The following is a 24,339-nucleotide window of genomic DNA, read 5'->3' as shown; positions in this document are numbered from 1 at the left end:
AACCAATCAGCAAACCAAACCAAACTCATCAGGCCTGGGATAGGAGCTGGGCAGGAAAGGATTCCACCACACATCAGCCTCCTTTTTTCGTCCTGTGGCACCCAGTGGGTGATGCAGGGACATCAGTGAAGAACACCGCCCTACCTTTGCAGCTGAACACGATCCTTGTAAAAGAAAGGGGTCTGTGGTCCCTCCTCCAGACACAGAATGGCTTGTGCAGACTTTGAGGGACCCTCATGAAGGCCAAGAGAGGGGGATGGAACGTGGAATGGATGCAGAAGGCACCGCGAACACTTCCACCCAGAATGTGATGCCGCAGTGGGAACGATTTTGCTCCATTTGTGGACTCAGGTTGGGCCAAACCTTGCCAAAGGAGGCGATTTGCACATATTCTGCAAAAGCAGGTGAGTGATACTGATTCCTCTGACAAAGCAGGAAGAGCATCTTGCCAGTGGGAGGAATTTTTTCGGACAGCACTTGCCTACAGGCCACAGCTGGGCTTGGCAGGAGCCTCCATGGCAGCTGGACTTGCAGTGCCAGGGGTATCCTGGGGCATCCTGAGAAACCCCTTTGCCTCAGGAAGGTGTCACAGCATGCACCAGGAAGGTGGTCCAGGAAGCTCTGTCCCTGAACTTGGCCTTCAGACAGCAGGTTTGACCTGTACCATGGCGTGCACTGAGTGCCCCATCTGCCTTGGGGTGTTTGAGGAGACCACTGCTGTCACCGAGGCACACCTGGGCTGTTTGATTAATGGAGTTACACGTGTGACTCACCTGCTGCAGGTCAGCCATGCCCACAGCAGGCCCTGTGACCCTCTGGGAACACTGAGAGCAGCTCCAAAGGCTGTGCAACCCAAAGGGATGAGCCAGAGCCAGCACGTGGGAGAGGTGAGGAACCGACAGAGAACAAACCCCACGTCCTGTGAGCCTGGGGCACATCCGATGGAGCCGTGCCCTGACCCACAGACCTCCACACGCTGATTATGAGCCTTGAGGGGGCTGAAAAGCTCTGCAACCAGACTGCCGGGTCACTGCCCTGCCCACTGAACTTTATTTGCTCTGGAAATGCCTCACGGAGTTATATAAAAATAACCTGTGGATTGGCTTGCCCCATGCTTAGGTGGTGATGTCAGGGCAGCAAGCAAATTATCTTTCATCAGTTTGGCTGTATTTTTAAACAGGAATTGTATTACTAATTTGGGGGTGCTCTGGCCTGTAGATAATCTGGGTGTGTTTACTGGATGACCTTCCTTCAGCGCCTATAGTTTAAAATAAAATGTATTTATACCAGGTAGGTTTGGCCTTCCTTCTCTGCCTGTTGGGGAAAAGAATTCATTGGGAAACCGTGGGCAAGTGGGGGGATGCCAAGGGGGCCTCCAAAGAGCTCTCATACAGGAGTTTGGGCCATAAATCTGAAGGCTAAGCATGTTCATCATGTTGGCCCTCACCACAGGTAGGTCAGGGTGGCCTGACCTACACATCACACACATCACAGAGATGGTCCAGGGCTCAGCCAAACCTCTGACATCCCCTGCTGGATCCTTTGTAAGCTTGGCTGAGGCTCTTGCTAGCAAGGGAAACTCAAAATGCCTTTTTCCTGGGGGTGTCCACTCTTGCAGCCAAAGGAAAGCCCACTCCTCATCCCAGTGTAGATCCAGTTCATGCTACACTGGCCTGTGACAGTGGACAGGAGACCTTTCCAAGACTAGGACCAAGCCAGAAGAGCCCAGAGGAATGGCTGCTCTGTGGGAGAGGAGGCAAATCCATCCTCCAACACTTTTGGTGGACAGCAGAGTCAGGTGGGACGGGAAGCAGCATTTTGCCATCAGATCTAAGCCCTCACTCCAGCTCAGACAGCTGCTGCTGAAAATTCTTCCCTTGGGAGTTTGCCACACTATTTTAAAGATACGTTCCAAATAACTTTTCCCCAGATCTGGGCCCACCAACCCTCGGCTGACTCTGGCAGCAGCAGCTTAGAGGGCAAAAGTTTAGTGAGGGATAAAAACGAGGGTTAATTTAAGCATCGCCACCTTCTGATGGGAACAAAAAAAAAAAAGGCACATTTGGGCTTGTTGCTCTGTAAACAGAGGGTTCTTCCTCTGGCAGCTCTGCTGTTTACTCAGTCGCTGTCAAGGAGGCAGGAAATACTGAATCAGAAATACTGTACAAAAAGAAATATATGATGCTTAGATAGCCGTGCTAAGAGCTCTATAAAAAGCTGAGATAGGCTGTGCTAAATAGTTGATCTTACTGGCAGTGTTCTGCGAAACTCTGGAGCCCTAAAACACCTCTTTGGAAAGGGCTGAGACAAATCCAACAGGTTGGAAGATGGTTAGGATTAGGGTGGGTTAGACAGCCTCTGTCCCTTATTGCTGTGCTGGAGAAGCACAGCCTCTGCCTGTTCCCTTCCCAGATCTTCCTAGAAAGGGCTCCATAAAATATATTTTGCACAATTAACATCACTGCATTATTCCCTGCTTAGAATTTAAATGCCACGTGTATTTAGGTGCTGGCTTGGAGGAGGTTCTGGTGTGCAGCTTCGCTTCCTGAGGAGTATAAACCAGTGAGGTGAGTGGTTTGCAGCATTGGTATCTGGAGGCAGCTCAGGAGGTGCTGGAGAACCCTGTGACAGCACCAGGGAATGATCAAATACCTCTACCCATGGATTTGTGGGGTGTCACTGAGCTCCTCTGTACCACCCACAGCTTCATTGGGGAAGTCTCACTTCACGGACACCACTACAAAAACTCTGCTGGAGGTGGCGGGACATGAAATGGGACCATCAACTCTTCCAGGGGCTCTGCTCTTCCTGCAGCCACCCACTCCTGGCCTCTCTGCCTGCACCCAAGGACAGAACCCCACTGAGATCCCCTCACACCACCTCTGCCCACGCTACTGCCAGCACGGAGACAAGACAGAGCAGAGCAAGGTGATGAAAACCTGCTTTGAGCCTACAGCTTCCACGCAGAAGCTGGAGAACAGCAGCCCAGGAGACTGAGGTTTATTTCCAGCCCTGTGTGGGCTACAATCACCTCTGTACCCTGATTTCCCATCCGGCAACAAACGGGAATGATTTGCTCATCTTCCTCTGCGAAGAGCTCTGGGGTGTGTGACCGAGACATGCAAATCATGGCAATTATCATGACTCCAACAAAGGAGCTATTGACATTTAAAGCAGATAAAGCTTTTAAATTACAGATGACACCTTGTGCCCAGACCTGGCTTCACCCAGCCATGAGGCATTTCACTCCCACAGGCTTTCATCACGTCGCTTCCTCCAGGCTGGATCTCCACCACTTGAACACGCACCATTTCAACATCTTCTCAGGATGCTCTGGGCATTTTGGGAAAAGCAGGAAACCCTACCAGTGACCTTCAGTGTGGACCTGACCTCATGATGGCCACAGCTCTGTCAATGGTTCTAAATGACAGAGGGCTCTGAAATGCAGCACGTGGTGAAGGTCCAGGCTCCCAGGACTGTCACCACCACCCCACAGACACCCACCACACATCATCTGACCACTGGATGATTTGTAGCTCGCATTAGATGTCACTGACCAATTCACAGAATCACAGCATGTTTGCTTTGGAAGAGGCCTGATAACTCATCTCTTTGCAACGCCCTGTCCCCTGCAGGGACACCTTCCACTAGACCAGATTGCTCCAAGCCCCATCCAATCTGCCTTGAACAATTCCAGGGATGTGGAACTCTTCCAGTTCGCAAGAAGAACCAACAAAGAGTCTGCAGCCATCAGGCAGACACACAGTGCTTACTCCTCTCAGAAGGATTTGGGCACGAAGGGGAAAATAAGGTCAGAAAACTGGTTTTTCTAAAGCAGAGACTAGGCAAACTCCCAGGAGAAGAAACATAGTCCATTTTACATTCCCAGGTTTGGGTCACTGAGGTAGCTGATGACCAGAGCCAAGAGTAGCTGTGGACACTGCTCATGTCTACAAACACCTGGAGATGACCAGGCAAGTGGTCACTTGAACCTCCTGCCCCCTGGTCTCACCCTGACCTCTCTGTCTGGCTTCAAATCTGCCTGCCATCAGCTACAATTACCCACCCCATGTGGGCGTCTCATGCTTTCAGCCAGTGATGTCTGTGAGCTCCTTGAGGGGCTGCAGAAGTACAAGCAGTTAATTATTGATTCAGCTGAGGTTGAAATCACCCTGGTGAGAGCATAATGATGGATGTGCAAACAAAAGTTTTGCTGTTAACCTTGCAGTTGCTAGAGATCTCAGAGCACTGTCTGGGTGGAAGCTCTGAGATGACCACAAGGCTGAATTCAGTAGCCTGGTCTGCACACAACCAACAGCAATCCCCATTTTGTCCTGGGTGTTTGCCAGCGCCTCCTCCAGCACTACCCAGGTGACAGAGTTATCTTCCTTATCACTTAATTTTTATTGCTGTCCTTCCTACCTCACACCTTTCTGGGTTCCCAAACACGTGCCAGGGTGTCAGCTCAGCTGGGTAACAGCAGTTTATCATCACCTTAAAGACCTGTTATCCCACGAACCCAGACACAGCAAAACATCATTACCAGCCTCGGCCAGACCTTGCAGCGAGCAAGGGACAGACCTGCCACCTGCAGGACACACAGACAGGGGAATTAATCACCTGTCTAAGAATCACCAATCTCTCAGTCCCACAAAGAAGGATTGGAAGGGAGACAAGGGGCCACAAAGAAACATAATTTCCTTGCAGGGCTGCTGTCAGAGCAGCTGGGACACCCCTTTGTCCCAGCCCTGCAGACACCCCATGTAATGCCCAGAGGAAACAGCTCCCCTTGCTCTTCTGCAGCAGTGCAGGAGTTCCTTGTTGTATTAATTTTATTCTTGCATGTCCCAGTACTGTGGGAATCTTGAGGCAGCGATGTGCCCTTTGCCTTTGTGAGTGTGCACAGGAAATCTTGGGCTACCTTGGGAATTTTGGAGACACTGAGAGTCCTCCCCCTGAAATGGAGACAAAGAATCCACGTCCTCTAGAGCATCCCACCCCCTAGGCCAGCAATCCCCTCCTAGCTACATGGAGATGGTAGGAAGAGAGAGGATCAAGCACAGTGAATCCCTGCTCATCCCAGCATCCACAGCAGTGCTGATACCCCCAAATCATGGAAAAACATATTAGCATAAATCTCCCATCCCATGGGCTGCATTTCCCCTCAGTGTAAATGCATAATGGTTTCAAGACATCTCACAAAATCCTATTTTAGGGGTACTTCATATGAGTGGGGTTTGTATGGTGGGCAGTTTGCTAACCCTTCTCCACAATACAGCAGGGTCTGAGCCCCAGCACCATCCCCAGATCTGCTCAGAGGCCGTTTCTGTGCCTAAGAAAGCGCTCATCCCACTGCCAGCACCAGACTGAGGTGATGACTGGCACCCCAGCTGGGGCTGATAGATGGATCCTACTTGCAAATGCCCTGTCTGGAGATGCCTAGCCTTGCAGGCCTGGAGGACACAGCAGGGACCAGCTGGATTTTGCCAGCAGGATGCATTCTTATTTTAAATTCTGCACATGCATTGTGTCCTCTTTATAAGAGGGAGGTGATGAGGGATCTATGGGGACAGGCCAAATTTAGAAAGAGGGATATAGGATGAGGAAAACTGACTGTGGAGGAAGGTGCTCCTTTGTCCAGGCACCAGGGCTGGAGGAATTCCACTTGCACTGGAAATGAAGCTGTGTCCATTGAAAGGCCAGCTTGCCTGTGAGTGAATGAAACTGGGCAGGGAAAGGCAGGCAGCTAATCCTGTTTGACATCAGGAGCTTTACTGCACAGGCACTCCTGGCTCACATCAGTTCACTACACAGAGGGATTTTCCTGGTAGCTGGCAGCAGGATCTTCTCCTGTGGGATGCTAAGACCCTCCTGGGAAGTGCCCTCTTAGTGGTGTTCACCATGAGGTGGGACTGGGACCACCCATCTGCTGAGCTGGGCAAGACACTGAGGCTTGGCCTCTGCTTCTCTGCAAGCCAGGAGCAAAGGGTGCATGAAGCCTGAGGGGCTTCTCCCACCCCCAAAACCTCTCCCTGAACTGCAAGTCCCTGAGCTGGGTAGCACAGGGAAGTGGACAACCTTTGGATGGACATGGGTGCACAGAGGTGGCTCCAAGTAGGTCCAAGGGGCATGAGGTATTATAGAATCAGTTCTGGAAAGGACTTTTAAAGGTTATCTAGTTCCAACCCACCTTCTACTGTGCCAGGCTGCTCCCAGCCCTGTCCAGCCTGGCCTTGGGCACTGCCAGGGATGCAGGGGCAGCCCCAGCTGCTCTGGGCACCCTGTGCCAGGGCCTGCCCACCCTCCCAGGCAGCAATTGCTGCCCAATCTCCCAGCTGGCGCTGCCCTCTGGCATTCCCTGGCAGCCATTCCCTGGGTGCTGTCCCTGCAGGCCTTGTCCCCAGGGCCTGTGCAGCTCTCCTGGAGCCCCTGGAGGCCCTGGCAGGGTTGGCAGCTCTCCCTGGAGCCTTCTCTTGTGCAGGGCAGAGCCCCAGGTGTGCCAGGCTGGCTGCAGAGCAGAGGGGCTCCAGCCCTGGGAGAATCCTCCCTTGGACCTACTAGAACAGGTCCATTTCTTTCCAGAACTGGAGGACTCAGACCTTCATTATGGCCAGAGTTCTTGACTCTCTCATTTAAAAGAAAGCAAAAAGAAAAAAACCAAAAACCCAGAAGGATGGACAGGAACTCGGTGGGTGGGTGAGCACGGGGGGCCCAGCAGGCAGCTGGCCAGATCCATGGTGGGATGGGTCTCCCTCTCATCTGCCCCAGGACTGAACCGTGCGGATGATCAAGGGACCGGAGGAGTTAACAGACTCCCAGCCAGAGATATTCGTGGCACCCAGAGTTCGTGTAAAGTTTCATACCGGGACCCTTCACTAAATTCTTTCGGTCATGGGAGAGAAAACATTGCAACTGTTTAGTCTGCAGGGAGGTGGTGGCTCTGGCCCAGCACTCAGCATCGCTGAGCAAACACGCTGGAGAGCAAAGGGGCTGTCACCCTTCTTATCTGCTCTGTCTGCTTTTTGCCACGTCTCTCCCACCACCAGGCACCCCACAGGCACCGTGTACCAGGTGCTGGATCTCCCTGCTGGAAATGCAGCTCTGGGATGGGGGGGACTGGTGGCCACTTGAAAATCGAGACCCAGAGGTGAAGTGCCAGTCTGCTAAAAAAAATGTTATTTACACAAAGGAGCTCAGAAAATCTTTCTCAGAGGCTAATATTTACAAATTCTATGTAGCCAGGGAGCTTTTGCTGTAAGAAATGTTGTATTTGGCTGGTTTTTATGCTTTTTTTAAATGGATGTGAAAGATGCATTAATGTTTTTCGCTCATCCCCTGAAGAATACAGGTATGGAGCACCTTACAATGCCTCTGAAGCTGCCCATCCATGCTGGGAAAGCTCAGATTACAAAAAGGTGATGCAGAAAACAACATCAACCTGTAAAAGCCCTTGATTCCTCCATCCTTTGTATCTCTAAAGGGATGTCCATGATTACCATGATGTATCTTGCCACATATTGGCAGACTTTGAGCATCACCATCTGAGACCACTGGATAGCATAGGCTGGAATATTAGAGGTGCAAGGAAACACACCTTACTCTTATAAACAAAGCAGAAATTGAAAAGTTTTGTTTCTCCAGTCTGAAACTGTCTCCTTAACTGGAAGACACTTTGCTCTTGCTGTCCTCATTTTCAGTTCCTGCTGCTCCTGGACTGGAAGTGTAATCACAGAATCACAGAATGGTCTGGTTTGGAAAGGGCCTTGAAGACCATTTTTTTCCAATCTCCCTACCATGGGAGACCTTCCACTAGACCAAGTTGCTCCAAACCCTGTCCAGCCTTGCTTTGTCACTGAGTTTGGATTCCCAACACTGCCAGACATGCTTGTTTTATCCTCTGCTTAATTAAAAAAAAATATATTTAGAGCAACAGTAATTTAAAAAAAGGAAGCAAGAGAAGTGGAGGAACTGTCACTGGGAGGGGAAAAGGAAGCACTATTTTGGGATGCTCAATGAGGGGAGGAGCACAGGGGGACACCTCATGGTTGGCAGCACTGCTGATGAGACCAAAGGATGTGTCAAAGTAGGGCAACATCCTCCAGCCATGCATTGTTTGTGCTGTCTCCAAGACTTGGATGCTGTGTTTTGCATCAGTGTCAGGCCTGTCAAATTGGAGGACAGGGCCCTGAAATAATTCTCAAGCCTCATTCCTCACTCCTCAAGTGTCCTGTAGCTCCTCTGCTCCCAGAAACCACCAAAGCCACTTCCCACCATCATTTTGCATTTTCTTGTTTAAACACACACAGCAGGAAAAGATGAGGTTGTGCAAAGCAGACAGCACAGGGGAAGCAAAGGAGATGTGGACTTTGTTGGAAGCATTCATTCTTGAAATCCAGATTCTGATAGATACCTACACACCAAAAACCCAGCAATGAAAAACCCTGAGCCTAGGCATGCCTGGGAGATGCTGAGGGTGCTCAGGCTGCAGGCCCAGCGGGACCTCCCTCTGGGTGCCACCAAAGCAGTCACATTCACTTTGCTGGAAACTGAACCTGGTACAGAAACTCGTGACTCAGCTACAAACCTTAAAACGACAGATTTCCTGCTGGTGAGCACAAGAGCATCCTCAGATCAGCACAGGTATGGGCCTGTGCCCAAGTAAAGCCAGGGATGGGCAAAGTACATGAACCTCATTTTCCCCCTTTCCCAGGTAGAAACAGAGGTGCTTCTCTCCCCAGCATCCTTCTACCCAAATCCCATCTTTGGGCTGATGCTGGCACATCCATCTGCCCTGGCCTTGGCACAGGAGGTGATGCCCCTGGCAGTTGCTTCTCCAGGGTGTGGAGAAGGACGAAGGACGAAGCATCCTTCTCCTGTGTCAGCAGGATGCTTCATTCCCTGACAAAATGAGTGTGGGGTCTGTGGGATGAGTCCCAGGCATCACAGGGTCCCAGTGAGCCCCCAAAACTCCTGTCCCCAGCTGAGGTGAATGGAATCAGCTAAGTACAGGGCTGGGTGTCTGTGGGCATGGGGAGCAGGGATCGTCCAACCCCACAGCACCCCAAAATCTCCAGATCCTGAGCTGGATTTGGGCTGGAGCAGGCAGGAGCAGATGGTCTGTGAGGAGGGTGCCGTGAGCCAGCTGAGCCCCTGGGCTGGCAGGAACACACTCCCACATCCCGTGGGTTTGAGTCTTTTGGGAGCAAACAAGAGAGAAGGAGCTGATGCCAGCCCAGCCCCACCTGGAGAGGCCTCAACGCTGAAGTGTCCCCCTGGCTTTTCTCACCTCTCATCAATGGATAAATGGATTTTGAGGCTTTTTTTTTTTTTTAATTTCTGCCTTTTCTACCAGGACCCCCAGCATCCTTACCCCCCAGCAATGGCTGGGGACAGCCAGGAGCTCACCCCAGCAGGAGGCTGCTGCCTGGCTCTGTCCCAGGAATACACAGGGCATCCTGCAGGATGCAGGCAGGATGCAGGCAGGCTGAGCAGTCTGCAGTCTCCACCTAGAGCCCAGAGCAGCCTCTGCTCTGTGCTTGAGCCCATGCACAGGGTGTGCATGGGTCCCTGCTCTGAACTCAGCTGTGCTTTTAGCAGGCAGCAGCACTCTGGCCAGGGGTGCTCCTGACACTCTTCTCCACCACACAAGGAAGAGGATGGAGCCTCTGCTGGGTCCCACCACCACTGGCAGATGCCCAGGGCATGCACTGCCTGGGGAGACAATGAGATCCAAGCACCATCCCTGTGGTCCCATCATGTGCTGGAGCATGGGCTGGTCCCCACCGTGGCTTTGAAATCTCATCCCCTCCAAAGTGAAAAGATGCCAGGAGAAACCACACATAAATTTATGGCCTAAAGGTGATGGCTATTTTTGCACAACACAATTGAGCACTGCAAAGTATAAGGTGCAAAACCTTACCAGCGCATTGAATTAAAACCAAATACGCCAATCTTTAAACTGGAAGGGATTTTTTTTTTTTAGGAAATTAGTCCTGCTGCTTCCCATCAGACTCTCAGCTGCATGATGTGCTGCTGTCTAAATAAAACACCTTTCCTGTGCAGGGCCATGAATGTGGCTGCATTGGGGAGACTCTGGACCCCAGAGAGCTGCACAGCAGTGGGGACAATCCCCTGGTGATGCCCACTGCTACGTCACTGGCCCTGTGGCCACCTCCAGCTGCAGCTCAACGTGACCCCCAAAACCACTCCTGAGTTCAGACTGAGGACCAATGTGGAGTGCAAACCCACTGCTTGTTTAATTTAGGGTCTGGCTCAACTATTCCCAGCTCCTAGTCCTTGTGTGGCACAGTCGCCATCCCCTCCTTCCTCTCAGTGCAAGGCTGCCCTTTCTTTTGCACTCTGCTGACACCTCGGGCTCCGTTAACCCCTTGCTCACCTCACCGCCGCCCTGCAGGGAGGCGCTGCCCGGCTCTCCCTCTGCCCCCTCCGGGTTCCCCGGCCGTGGAGAGGCTGCGGGGCGGCTCCTGGGAGAGGAGGCAAGCTCAAAGCACACAGCCGGACACGGAACCCAGGGCTCTCCAGTGGCTCCCAGCCCTGCAGGGACCCCGGGGCTGTCACCGCGGGCAGCGGGCACGGCTGGGCGGGGTTGGGGAGAGCAGCGCCGGCTCTGGTGATGCCCAGCCCTGCCCTTCACCTGCCGCTCCCCGGGCTCCCCCTCCTGCCTGCCGCCGACACCTGCACGGGGTGTGTTTGACCCCAGAGGATTACAAATAGAAGGAGAAAAAAAATAAACTTTAAAAAAAAACAACCCAAAAAAACCCAACCAAACAACCAACCAAACAAAAAAACAAACCCCAAAAAACAAAAACAAAACAAAACCCAAAACCCAAAAAAAACCACAACAAAAAACAACAAAACAAAACAACAAAAACAACAAAAAACCAAAAACGAAAACAAAAAAACCAAAAAAACCCCCACAAACCAACCAAACAAACCCAAATAAACAAAAACCCCAAACAAAAAAACCTTCAAAAAACCCAAACCAAACAAAACAAAACAAAACAAAAACAACCAACCAAACAAAAAACCCCAAAAAGCAAAAAAAAACCCCACAAACCAACCAAACAAACCCAAATAAACAAAAACCCCAAACAAACAGAAAAACCCTCAAAAAACCCCAAACAAACAAAACAAAACAACCAACCTAACAAAAAACCCCAAAAAGCAAAAAAACCCCACAAAAACAAAAAACAAAACAAAACAAAAAAAACCAACCCCCCCCAAACCACCAAAAAACCCAAAACCCCCCAAACAAAACAAACAAAAAACCCCACAAAAAACAAAAATAAAAAAAACCCCAAAAAACAAAACAAAACAAAAAACCCACCAAAAACCAAACCACAGAAAGATTTTTTAAAAAAGATTACTAATGTTGTATGTTATATAATGCTAATATACACCACCAGCAAATATATATATAAATTATATATTTGTTTATAATTAATTATAATTATACAAATATATATGTTATATATATATAAAAATCATATATATGCATAATTGACACATATGCAGTAAGTGTAAATATTAATGCATGAACAAAATAAGAAGTAACTGAATACAAGAATCAAGAGATAAAAACAATATGGTAATAAATAATAAGAATAAAATAATAAATGTACTGTAAAAATATTGGAGAATGTCTCCAGAGACACAAATGCCGGCAAAAACCATGGAATGTGTCTCCTTTCCACTGTTTTTCTCCATGCTTGAGAGCAGGAGGATGCAGCAGCTGGGGATGCTCCTCAGAGCCACCCACAGGGCTGCATTCCCCGTGCCCCTTCAAGCACTACATAGATATATGAGTGTGCATTAATTTAGAACTGCCTTTGAATTGCCTGGGCGTATAGAAAATAAATCTCTTCAAAGCTACACAAATCTTTTGCTGGGGGAGTCCCACAGTGATTTACAAAAGCAGGATGGTTTGATGTTTATCAATATCAGAAGTGGAAGGGAAGAAAGGTTTGTAAGCTCAACAACTTTTTGCAAACCCCTAAACGAAGGTGTCTACACAAGGGCAGCATCATTTGCTACTTTTGTGCTTGTGGTGGGCTCATGAGGAGCTGGCATCCATTCTGGGGTTCACCACCAAGGTGTTCCTCATCTGCACAGGAGATGCCAAGGAGGCTTTCACCATGGAATCTGCACCTCACTGCAGGGAGAGCTCATCAAACTCCTCTGGAGGAGAAACCAAAGCCTGCAATGTTGGCTCCTGCACAGATCTTGGAGGTGGATGTAGTGCTGCTCCGTGGAGCTGAGCTCACCTCTGGGCCACATGAGCACACACTTGTATGGCTCTAGGAGCTGCCCCAGGGGCATTGGGATCTTTTTTCCCCCACCTCTCAGTGAAACAGCCTCTCTGATGTGTGCTGGGCAATGCCCTTTCAGAGACAGGTGGTACCACTCTGTTCTATGTGCACAGATTGGACCATCTGTAATTAAATTATATTAAAAACAGCCACAGCAAGAGGACTGAGGGGTTTTTGCAGTCAGTGCTGGACATGGTGTACAGGTCAGATTCTCTCTGGCCACACTTGGATCCTCCTGCCTCCACCTCTGCCAAACCACAAACTGTTCCTCACCAATAATCATGTTGAGAAGGGAAAAAAAAATCTGCCTTTCAGCATTAATGTATTAATTAGAATAACACAGAACATCATAGGAACATTAGGGCTGGGAAAGATTTGTAAGATCATTGAATCCAACCAACTTCCATGTCCCAGTTCCCACAGTATCTACCCATTATCCATCACTACAACTTTGAGCCCTACAATGCTGGAAGGGCTGCTGTCACTGGGAGGTTGCTTCCTCAGACTAAAAAGGCTACAGGAGAGGAAAAACTTCAGCTCATTCATCCCAAATCCTCACACTCAGCCTTGAAAACACTTCATACTGCATCCACACTTACTAGAGGGAATCAATCAGTTCTCCAATACCTCATGGCACAATGTCTACATCCCAAAAAACGTGTCAACCTAAACCCTCCTCTTCCATCCCTCACCTGGGATGACAGCAATGGATTTTTGTCCCCTCTATAAATGGTCACACCAACCATCTCAAACTCAACCAAGGCCACTGAGACTGAAGTGAAACCTCTGCCAAAACCCACACTATTCATCTCGAGGGTTTAGGATGGAAGGGTGTAGAAGGGAAGCCATACAGGGAGCAGCTGAGGGCACTTGGTTTGTTCAGCCTGGAGAAGAGACTGAGGGGAGACTCACTGTAGTTACAACATCTAATGTGCAAGGAAGTGTTGGGCACTGATCTCTGCTCTGTGTGACCAGGGACATGACCCAGGGAATGGCTGGAACTGTGCCTGGTAGGGTTAGGATGGATATCAGGAAAAGGCTCTTCCTTCCCTAGAGGGTGCTGGGGCATGGCCCCAAAGCTGCCAGAGCTCCAGGAGCATTTGGACAATGCTCTTTTGTTGGGGTGTCTGTGCAGGGTCAGAGGTTGGAGTCCATGATCCCTGTGCCTCCCTTGCAGCTCAGGATGCTCTGTGTTTCTATGAGGTTTCTACACCCAGAGCCAAACAGAGCACTGAACCAAGGAAGAGCCACTTCTGGGGCATCAAGAGGCTGCAGTAAGATGATGAACAAACTCTGTGTGAGTGTGCAGCTGGGTTTGCCACTGGGAGTGCATTTGGGTGTGCAACAGGGGAGGCATTAGGGTGTGCAACAGGATGTGTATTAGGGAATTCATCAGGATATTCCATAGGGAATGCATTATGGTATGTAACAGGCTGTGCATCAGGATGTACCACAGGACATGCCATGGGAAGCATGCTAGGCTCTACCACAGGACAGTCCCCAGGGAATGCCACAGGCTATCCAACAGGATATGCACTGGGGTGCACCACTGAGTATGCATTAGGGTATGAAATTTGGGATGCATTGGGGTGAGCTACAGGGAATGCCACAGAGTATCCCATGAGGCATTGAATAAAACGTGCCTTGGGGTGTGAAATGGGGTTTACATGAGGGTATGCCAGAGGGTATCCAGCAGAACCAGCCCTTCTGCTCTGGTACCAAGGCAGCAGGGATGCACCAGGCACTGCCTCTGGCTGCAGGCCAGCGGGCTCTGCTGCTCTGTGTTGGGATGTTCACTGCGTGATTTTTGAGGGTTTTTTTTATTATTATTATTAAAAGAAGCTATCAGCCTTCTGTTTGATGTGCTGTTGGCCGTGGTTGCCAAGGGGAGCAGTGTACAATTACAGCCCCAGTGATGTCCACTCTAATAATACACTTGGCTCTGCATAGCTCAGATGCAGACACAGCCCTGCTATAAAGAGCACGGTTGTTCCAGCAGAGGAGTACTCCAACTTATGTTACATGTGAAGGGTTTGTGGCACATTGCTTAACACCCCTTGACTGGAAAAGGGAAAAACAAAGAGAGAAAAAAAGTTAAAGAATGAAGAGAAAGAAAAATAAAGAAAAAAAGAAAAAAAGAAAAAAAAAGAAATAAAAAGAAAAACAAAAGCCTGGGCATGCCAGTGAGTGAAACTACGACAAGCAATAACCTCTTGCAGGAGAATTACTTTCAATATATTAATTTAAAAGGTATTTCTAGAGGCATGAAGGAGTTGTCTATGTGTCCATTAAGATGTTCTTTCATGTCCCCAGCCATCCAAGCTACCCAGGCACAGCTCACCTAGGTTGAATCCAAGGGCTCACACACCTCAAAATCACTCTTGCTACCAAAAGATTAAACCAAACTCAGTGAGGAGAAAATCAAACCCAAATCATAAAACTACAGATTTGTTTAGGTTGGAAAAGCCTTCCAAGATCATCAAATCCAACCATTACCCAGCACTGCCAAGGCCACCACTGACCCATGTCCCCAGGTGCCACATCCACATGGCTTTTAAATCCCTGCAGGAGTTGTGCCTCCACAACTTGTCTGTGCCAGGACTGGACAACCCAGATGCCAAATGATCCCTCCAGTGCCAAGCTCCCACGTGGCAGCTCTACCACCTGTCCAACCCATGGCTCCCCTTCCCACATCTCTTTTCCTGGGTGGTAGGCAGCACCCAAATTCAAGATTTAGCCAAGACTCTAGACCAAAACATAGACTGAAGGATAAATCCAAACCGAAATTTTCCTGATGGATCCTCTTGGAGGATGAAGTGGACCATGTTGGCTGTAGGGAAGCTCTTCAGAGAAGCTGCTGGCAGGGAGGGGGATGATGTGACAACACTCTCATGCTGCAGCACTGGCATCTCTTTTGGGATCAAACCAAGTGCCCTAAGATAAGCTGTGAACATATGCAACCCTTGAGCATGAGCACCTTGTCAACAGCTGAAAATAGAAGAGGAGCCAGATTAAAAAGACAGTTTACTGCCTGTTTTACAGGAGAAAAAAAACCCCTTGCTGCTTGTTTTAAGGTCCAGCAGGGTGCAAGGATGCTGTCCACAGGTAAAGGGATGATGTCTACAGGTAGGACCACGCTGGCAGGGCACCTCAACAGGTTCACATACCAATTCCTGAGGTCTTCTGGCGGGGATGAGCTGTTGCTGTCAGAGTCTAGAACATCCCTTTGGCCACCCTGGAGGGTTTGGAGACCGGACAGGGGGGTCTGGTATCTGTACAAGGGGCTCAGCCAGCCTCACACAGAGCCCAGGAGGACACTGCCTCTGATCCCTGGCCATGGGAGTGAATACCCACAGTGTATGAAGAATCACAAGCTGAGAGAATTCAAAATAAGTAGTAGTTAGTTTATCACAGAGTGTACATGTAGAATCTAGGATTTTTAGTAGATGAGTTTGAAGACGCAAGATGGAGGAACTGGGGAGTGGTCCTGTCCTCCTTGTTCTCATCCCCCATTTTCTGCTGAGTTGTATCACAAGGATTGGCTTAGAGTAGAAATGACATGTTAATATGGGTAGTAAGTATTGGTAAGATTCTGTAAATAAAAAGTTCCTTGTGGACAGTGACTGGATCAGGGAAATGGTACAAAGGGTCTGGGACCCTCTGACCTGCCCAGTCCTGCCGCGTGTCCTGCTCTGCTGGGGACGCCTGGCAGAGCTGGGAAAGAACTGAGAGAAAATGAAGAATAAACAACCTTGGAAACATGGACTGGCAGACTCAGCTTGTCTTCTCTGGCTCTGGTGTGAGACCTTTTGGGCAAGAGAAGCTCAAAAGCCTTATTGCCTCGGGGAACAGCAACCCCGAGGAGAATCTCAGGGAAAGGCAACCCTGAGAGTTGCCACCGCAGTCCTGAGGGAAAGGGACAAACAAGGCCCTAGAAAACAGGAGCATCTGCCGGGAGCAGATGTGGGGGTGAGCAGTGCAGCCCCAGGCGCCAGCAGCACGGGCAGGGATCACGCTGATCCCGATTTATCACACCCCGGCACGGTAATTCCCCAGCTCGCCGGTGCCCAGTGAGCCGAGCTCCTTACGCCCGGGGATCAGATTAGTCTGAAAGGTGCTAGAGAGACACAAATCCTGCTCTGCAGAAAGCGTTTTACTGAAGGTTTGTTGTTCTTTTTTAATTAACGGTGAATTACCTAAAAATGGCTGGTGGAAAATATCTGGTGGTGGAAGGGCCAGGAGTGCAGATGGGGCAATGTCCTGTCATCAATCCTATGAAAATATGATTATAACATACAGATATCTATGGATATATATATATATATATATTTGTTATATATGTATATATATTTGTATACATATGGATATATAATAATTGATATCCATGTATTAATATATCATACATCAATAGGATAGTCACATTACTCTGTAACATGACATAATATCCAATATGCCTTATTAATACTGATAATATATGGTATCAGTTCCAGAATACCGTATTGATATGGATAATCAACCTCCTTATTTTGTACCAAGGTAGCTGCAATGACTCTTTTGTGCCTCATACCTGGCTCTGTCTCCAGCCAGGGCCATCAGACCTGAATACCTCAAAATATTCCTGGTTTAGGGCTTGACCAAAGTAGTTACGAATCAGTTTGAGAGCATCCGATTCTTTTGTTTGGAAAACGAAACAGTGCTTGGGGAAAGTCAAAACCCTTTACTATCAGAAAGGAAATGTTGAATTATTTAATTCCACACAGCACTTTGCTTCTGACCTGTAGTGATCTGTCACCTTTTGCCCCATCAAGACATTTATAAAAGATGTGCAGTTTGGGCTGAACAAATCCCTTTGGCATATTTCTCTGTGCCTCAACACATGAACTCGGTCACCGGCACACTCCGCTCCCTCTTTGCACTTCACTCCTCCCCAGTTCTCCACAACGCTCCCATCACTCTGTGACTGGCTACACGTTCCTGGGAAGCACTTTTGAGTCTCTCTGGAGATAGGAGATATATTATTTATCCTACATTCATGCTGTGAAGAGCTGCACGGGAAGCCACTCAGTCTTGCACAGGATGCTGCAGTATGAATCAGTTTACTGGGTCTGTTCGCATGGGTGGAATTGCTGGGGGAAGAGAATGAAGCAAACTGGAAGAGTCCTCCCAGGACTGCCATCAGCATCAATTTTGGTCTAACACCCTCCTGCTCCCTGGGCATCATTCCTGGAGTTCATTTGTAGACTGCTCAGACTAAAGGGGAAAGATGCCAGAGTGATCTGGTATGGGAAGGACGGGATGCACAGCAGGTTTAGAGCTCCCTCCAGCCCCTTGCTGCTAATCTGGGACTGATTCAATCTGCAAGTTCCCTCATTCTGATTGATAATTCCTTTGGAAATACTCATCTGGAAAAAATCACCACCTGGTACAGGTAATGGGCAGATGTTTATGGTGACCAAGGGCTTTGCAGGGGGGAGTGGGCACGGGGAGAGATGTTGTGCTTGACATGCACACAGAGCAATGAGAGAAGCAAAGCTGGACCTGTCACTTTGCAGAATTATCTGATTTTGATTTTCACTATTTTATTTTACTCCTATTTCCCTGCTTGTTGCCCTGAAGCCAACTCAAGGTACAGGCAGCCAGGCACAGCATCCAGGAGAGCATCTCCAATAAGAGCAGCAAGACAACAAGATGAGTCAAAAACTGGAGTGATGCTGAGCAACAGACTTGTGTGGAGAGCAAAGAAACAAAATGTGAGCTCTGTATGTCCCACAGATGAGATGTGTGTGTGAGGGTCAGCCACATGGAAATCCAGCTTAAATTAAGGAATGAAATCAGTGGTTTCAACTCTGTCTCCAGAGGCAGAAAATTGGAGGTGCATGTGACACCCTTCAAGAAAACAACTGCCCTCTCTGATGGTGGCACTGCAGTAAAACACACAGGCACCTGAGGATAGCACTTTTTTCTCACCATCCAACATTATCATAGAATCATCCAGGCTGGAAGAGATCTCCAAGACCACCAAGACCAACCATTAACCTCATGGACCACTTATCAGAGCCACAGCTTTTTCCTCCCCTCTGCAGCTTTGCTGTCACTGATGGTTTTGGAGCAGAACAATCAACCAGTTCTCCACATACCAATAAACAAGTGACCCAGAATAGTGAGAAAATACACAATTATTTCAGTTTTGTTTGTGATCAGAAACCAGAATCAAGCCCTTCAGCCAGGTGATGCAGCCAAAAGCCCTCTCAGGGACCACCCTGGTGTCTAAGAGCATCAGGGACTTGTCTTGGTGCTGCTGGTGCTGAGATGGACCCTCCACTCTAACAGCCTACATTAAGAAACCCTCCCAGTTCATTTCTTTTCATGCTGTGGGGATGCTGCCTCAAGCAACTGACTCATTACTCAGACAGGCCCTGTGTGAGATGCCCAAATTTCACGTAAAGCTCATGAAATGAGAATGAAGAGTACTTTGATAACGCCCTCAGTGTCACATTATCTGTGGCAACCACCAAAGATGTGCACAGACGAAACAACAGATGCAATATCAACTCCTCAACCAGGTTCAAAAGGAATTTGGCAACAGCTCAGCTCCAGATAAACGGCAAGACCAACTGAGATGATGCTACAGGCATCTGAACGAGTAACTCCACCTCATTACCTGCAACATGTTGAGGAGCAGACTGCGGAACTTGGTTCCTTCCACCATGAAGAGGGCCATTTTGTCACAGAGCTTGGCTGCTGTGGAAGCAAAGCTGCGGTCCGTCACCGCTTTCTGGTAGATGGTTTTGACTATCTCCCCCAGCATCTCCTCAGAGTTGGTGGAGTTCTGAGCCTCCTCCATGAAGGTGGTGAGCTTGGAATCAACATCACTGCTGTTGTTCCTCATGCTGTTGAGAATTTCAATTAGTTTGTCCATTTTATTCTTTTCAGGGTCGGTGGTTTCCACCGTTACTTCGTCCTGGTCCGTGAAAAGGGAAAGACAAGGCGTCTGTTACACAAGGAAAAAACAGATATATCAGCCCATGTCCTTGCACAAACAGCAAAGGGGAAAGGGGATTGGGAGGACATACACAGAGAGAGAAAAGACAAAGCATCTGTTAGTGGCACAGTGGTATAACCTCAGCATTGGAAAGCACAAGCGCATGCGTCCCGCCCCAGAAACATCCCCTTTCTCCATTTCCACACCATTCAATCCCAAAGTCCAACCCCTCAGCTCAGAGAGACGATGTCTTTGAGGGTCCTGAGCCAAGATGCCAAAGTCTGATCATCTCTGACTACCTTTGGCATCTTGGGCCAGTTTCTGGTGTCTGTGACCTCATGGTAATGGACATTTTTTTGCTTCTCTTTAGATAGTGCACTGACATTTGCAAAATCTTCAGATGACAATCTCACAAAAAATATTTTATATATATTTTAATATAAAATTTATAAATATAAACATATATATGTAACTATAAACACATTTTTAGTATATACTTAATGATGTAAATTGGGATCAAAGAAGTCACACAATCCCAGAATTCAGAAGACTCTTGACTTCTCCATCTCTTGCCTGTTACACTTTCCACTTTCTATCATTACCACAGAAATTATTGCTTCTTTTCAACATTTTATCATGCATTTGCTTCTTTTTCCCCAGTGTCAGGCATGCATCCTGCTGGTTCTGCTCTATTCTACCTCTCCAGCTCAATCTTGTACAATACAAACCTGTAGCAATTTTTTGGAAAAACCCAGTACCCAGGGGAGTTAGCCAAACCTCCCATCAGGTTGGATTGACAACACCCACCCAAGAGTGCATGCTGATGAGATTTTTATTCTTACAAGATTGTAAATTTCTGAGAAGAACATTAAAATGAATACTCTGAAAGGCTCTACTATACTCCCATTGCTTTAAAGAACATAAAAATAACTAACAAAATCTCTTACTCCCCCTCATGCCACATCCAGAAATAGTAAATGCTCATGCATTCAAAGGTATACATTTCCAACATGCACTCCCATGGAATTGTATATGTTCAGGTTATTTTTGCTCTGTATTTTGGAAATCTCATTAGAGACAACCCCACGGGTGCTTTTTCAGTCTGACAAAAGAATTTCAAGAGAAAGAATCTGAGTTTCACAGGGGGCAAATGGAGATATCATCTCCAAATTCCTCAGAAATCTGTGGCTGAATATTGTTTCCAAAAAGGATTTCTCCTCCGTCACTTGCATGCAACACTTTTGTTATTGTTGAGTTGCTGGAAGGAAGGGGGAAGATAAGGGCATTTCAATTCATTGCAGAGATAAATGGATATCAGCTTTAAAGCAGCGGAGTCCAACTATTCAGCACTCAAGAGTCAAAGTTTGGGATTAGGTCTGTGGGTGCAGAGACAAATTGCCTTTTTTTGGTTTTTTTTTGCAAAGTGACTGAGCTCTTCAGACGAGGATGGAGCTCGTGTGTGCACCAGACATCCCTCATGATAAAGGGGAGAGCTCCCAGTCCTTGGAGAACTTAAGCTGGTAGCAACCTCACCCAAGAAGTCAAGCTCAGAGCCTCTTTCAATAAAAGGCATCCTGAAGAAGCACAAAGACACTTCAAGAGAAGTGCTGGGGGATCAGGGTAAGTTGGGAGCACTGATGGAAAGCCCACCCCACCCACTGTACGGGGAACGACCCTCAGAAAAAGAGCAACTCGAGCGACCATACCTTTTCTTTTAGCCTCCTCCTCAGCCTGTCTTTGGAGGACTGCAGCAGGTTGATCTTGGGCCTGTCGTGGGCGCTGTCCCTGCGCTTGGCCTCGGGCTCGGGGCCGTACTGCTGGCCCTGCTTGGCCTCGGGCTCGGGGCCGCGCGGCGCGTCCGCGGTGCAGGCGGGGCCGTCCTCGGCCCGCGCGCTCTCAGTCTCTTTGGCGTTCCTGTGCGTCTCCTTGTCGTTGGGGGAGTGCTTCTGGTTGTGGTGCCATCGCCGGTTCTGGCTGTAGCCGTGGTGGCCCGTCCTGCCCGAGGAGTGAGGGGCCTGGCCGCCTTGGTAGAGCTTCTGGTGGTCCCTGTTGTGCTTGGTGCCACCCTGCTGGTGGTCCGCGTGCTGCTGGGACTTGTTCCCGCTGGGAAGTCTCTGCTGTCGCCTGGGAAGTCAAGGAAAAGTCATTGAAGAGCCAGCTGGCCTCAAAAAATACATTTTAACTCCTGTCAGATAAAAACCAAATACGTTTTTTGTTTCGTTTTTTATTTTGCAAACTGGGCAGGGAATGAAAAAGAAAAACCAAAGTGGAAGAGAGTTGAAGAAAGTTCATCCATTCCATGGTTCTGTTGGGCCAACACATTTGTCCCACCCAACATCTTGGCCCTTGGCAGGGGACCACCAAAAGGGAGGCAATTTCTTGCCATCTAACAACTCATGCCTCTAAATTTCTTTCAGTGAGTCATATTTCAGCTGAAAGTTTTTGTGAAGTTTGACAACCAGACTTCGGTTCCCAGGAAAAGCTCTCTGGGGTTTCTGTGTTAAATTCTCTGAGGTTTCTGTGTTACTTCCACACTAATCAGCAAAAACAGCAGCAGCAAGTCGGGTAGGCAGGATATACCAGGAGATTTTTTTTTCTGAAGGCTTTAGAGCTCTGGATTCACCTGGCCTACAGCATCACTTTCTCCTCTTGCCTGCCAACGTGGTACACTGCTGCATGGGTTTGCAGTGGGCCATTTTAAGTGTACCAGGAATTTCTAAGTGGAAAAAAAACTAACTAAAAAGCAAGATACTAAGTAAACTGGTAATCTGCCCACACCAAACAGTTGTGCTTGGCCTTATTTTATACATATCCCTCAGCACTGCTACACCAGGACAGGACACATGGATGAAAAGAGGACCACACTTGGCTCTGGCAGCATGGAGGGCATGGCATCCAGGACCACAACCTTCAGAGGAAGGCCTGTGTGTACAGAGCTCCAAAGGGATAACGTGGAAATCCAACAGCCACAAAGAGGAGGAATTGCCCCCAAGGGGTTTTCTCGAGAGACTTCCACTTCTCAGAAAGAGTGAGCAAGCCCCTGAGTGCTGGCCATAACCGGTAGTCGAGATGGCAAATGCCCAAAAAAACAAGAGCTGAATGGAAGAAATGCTCTGGCAGTCTGAGGCATCTCAGATTTCCAAACAGGCTGCAGCGTGGCTGTCCCCAGCGAGGAAGGCAGAGCTGGAATGCCACCATCCAGCATGCACCTAAGATGGAGATGGAGATGGTCCTGGCTGCCTTCACCAGGGCTGGGTCTTCACCAGGGTTACCCTAAGCATGCTGGCATCCCCTGCCTGCTGCCTCTTTGATATTGGTCTTGGCTCTGAGAGCCCATGGGATGTTTTAATGCCCAGCTCGTCACAGGGCTGCTCAGACCAGTGGTTGTGGGTCACACAGGAGATGTCCCCAGTACAACCCCCAAAACCAAGGAAACAACTTTGAGCCCTGTGCTGACCACAGTGGTTTGCCTCCATACTGGATTTGCAGTCAGGATAAAACCCGTGGTCAGCCCTTATCCCAAACCCCCACCCCAATCTGGATAAATAGCAGTGCTTGCTTTAAACCCACCCCACAGCAATTAGTTTTATTTCCATCACTGGCACTGCTCAGCTAAGGGCGCTGGGACGAAGGAAGCAGCCATTCACAAATACATTTCAATGGTCAGCAGTCTCCAACCCTGCCTGCCAAAGCCATCTGCCACGGAATCTGTATTCCTTGGCATCCCCAGGAGTCAAAACTTATTTTCTGAGGCCAACTGGCTTTTAACCATAAAGAGTGAGGCTCGTGTTTAACAAACGCAGGACGAAGAGGCTTGTTCACAGCACTGGAAGGAATTTGTGTTTACTCTCAGACCACCAGATCCGGTTTTCTGAGATATTCAGTGTGTGGTTTTTGGTTTTGTTTTTCCTTTTTTTTTTTCCCTTGCAAACTGAATGGCAGGGAATTAAAAAAAAAAAGGAAAAAAAAAAGAAAAAAGAGATGGGAAAAGCTTTCCTGTTTGCTGGAGCCTACAAGCATTTTATGAGTACAGATTCTCCACATCAAGTTTTCCTGGCATTTCTTTGTTTCCTCTCAGTAATGCAATCACATAAACCGCTTTGTTAAGAGCAATGCTTATTAAAAGGGGAATGTCAAAATAAAAGTTAGTTAAAAACGTTATCTGGTTGTAAGCCCTCACAGGCCCAAGGGTACAAGAGTTTTGTTTTCTGTGGTTTTGCTCTTCTCTCAGACATTTGAGTTTAACTCTTTGGTTGCACTTCAAGCCTTGGCTTATAAGCCAGTCTGCTACTTTACTTAATTTGTAAATATTGCACAGAAATTACAGAAGTTGCACAAAGACACAGCTACAATTTCAGAAAGCAAGGGAAAATGCCTGGAAATGAGCTGGGAAGCAAACTTAACTCCTGCAGGAAATGCAGGCAGGGACAGTTTTTTCCTAAAGACATGATGATATTATAAACCAAACCCTTAATGTTTAAGGGCTGTGAATGAAAAAAATGTTTAAGATTAAAAAGCCACCTAGTTAAGCCAATGTGGAATGTGCAAGATTGTTCATTTTGAGGCTGTTGCAATAGGAATGGGGGTGAACAGGCAGCCCTGCTCTTCCACAGGACAGCTACAAGGAGATGTCCCCATGGCAAGGGGCAGAGCAAACACACACCAAAGCTCTGCAGTCACTGGCCAAAGGGTGGAAAACACCAGAGTTAAAGAAGTTTTGGGAAAAAAATTGCAAGAAATAAAAGGCAAAGGAAGGAGAATGGCAAACAAGAAGCAATGTCTGTGACTTGGCAGCAGTCAGGGGTCTAGACAATCATCCAGCATTCAGGCAAAGACTCGCTGTGTGCTTTTATCTTCCCAACACCCCAGCAGAGAAGAAAAGCCAAGAAGAAATAGGATCTACAGGGAAGGACAGCCAAAGCAGGGAGAAAAGGACTCAGATCTTAAAAGTTTCTTGACTGCCCAGCATCTCAAAATCTGGGAGGTTGGGACAACCCATGCTTGTTCTCACTTGTGACCAAAGTGCTG

The 24,339-nt window shown here is 48.3% G+C and overlaps 1 protein-coding gene across 3 annotated transcripts in view; it reads right to left on the bottom strand.

Annotated features, from left to right (window-relative positions):
* CTIF (cap binding complex dependent translation initiation factor) overlaps positions 1-24,339 on the bottom strand; it is a 150,437-nt gene that overhangs the window by 18,978 nt on the left and 107,120 nt on the right. For 2 of the 3 annotated variants that reach the window (XM_063422701.1, XM_063422699.1), the window contains exons 8-9: positions 21,018-21,435; positions 18,991-19,320 (exon numbers count right to left, since the gene is read on the bottom strand). In XM_063422701.1, the coding sequence (XP_063278771.1) occupies positions 18,991-19,320; positions 21,018-21,435 (748 nt within the window). The remainder of the gene's footprint in view (positions 1-18,990; positions 19,321-21,017; positions 21,436-24,339) is intronic. The other variant, XM_063422700.1, reaches the window with a different exon arrangement.

The sequence above is a fragment of the Prinia subflava genome, chromosome Z (assembly GCF_021018805.1).
Source record: "Prinia subflava isolate CZ2003 ecotype Zambia chromosome Z, Cam_Psub_1.2, whole genome shotgun sequence".
In the NCBI taxonomy this organism is placed as follows: domain Eukaryota; kingdom Metazoa; phylum Chordata; class Aves; order Passeriformes; family Cisticolidae; genus Prinia; species Prinia subflava.
The sequence above is the reverse complement of the archived record's forward strand: the minus strand, read 5'-3'. Positions and strand labels throughout refer to the sequence as shown.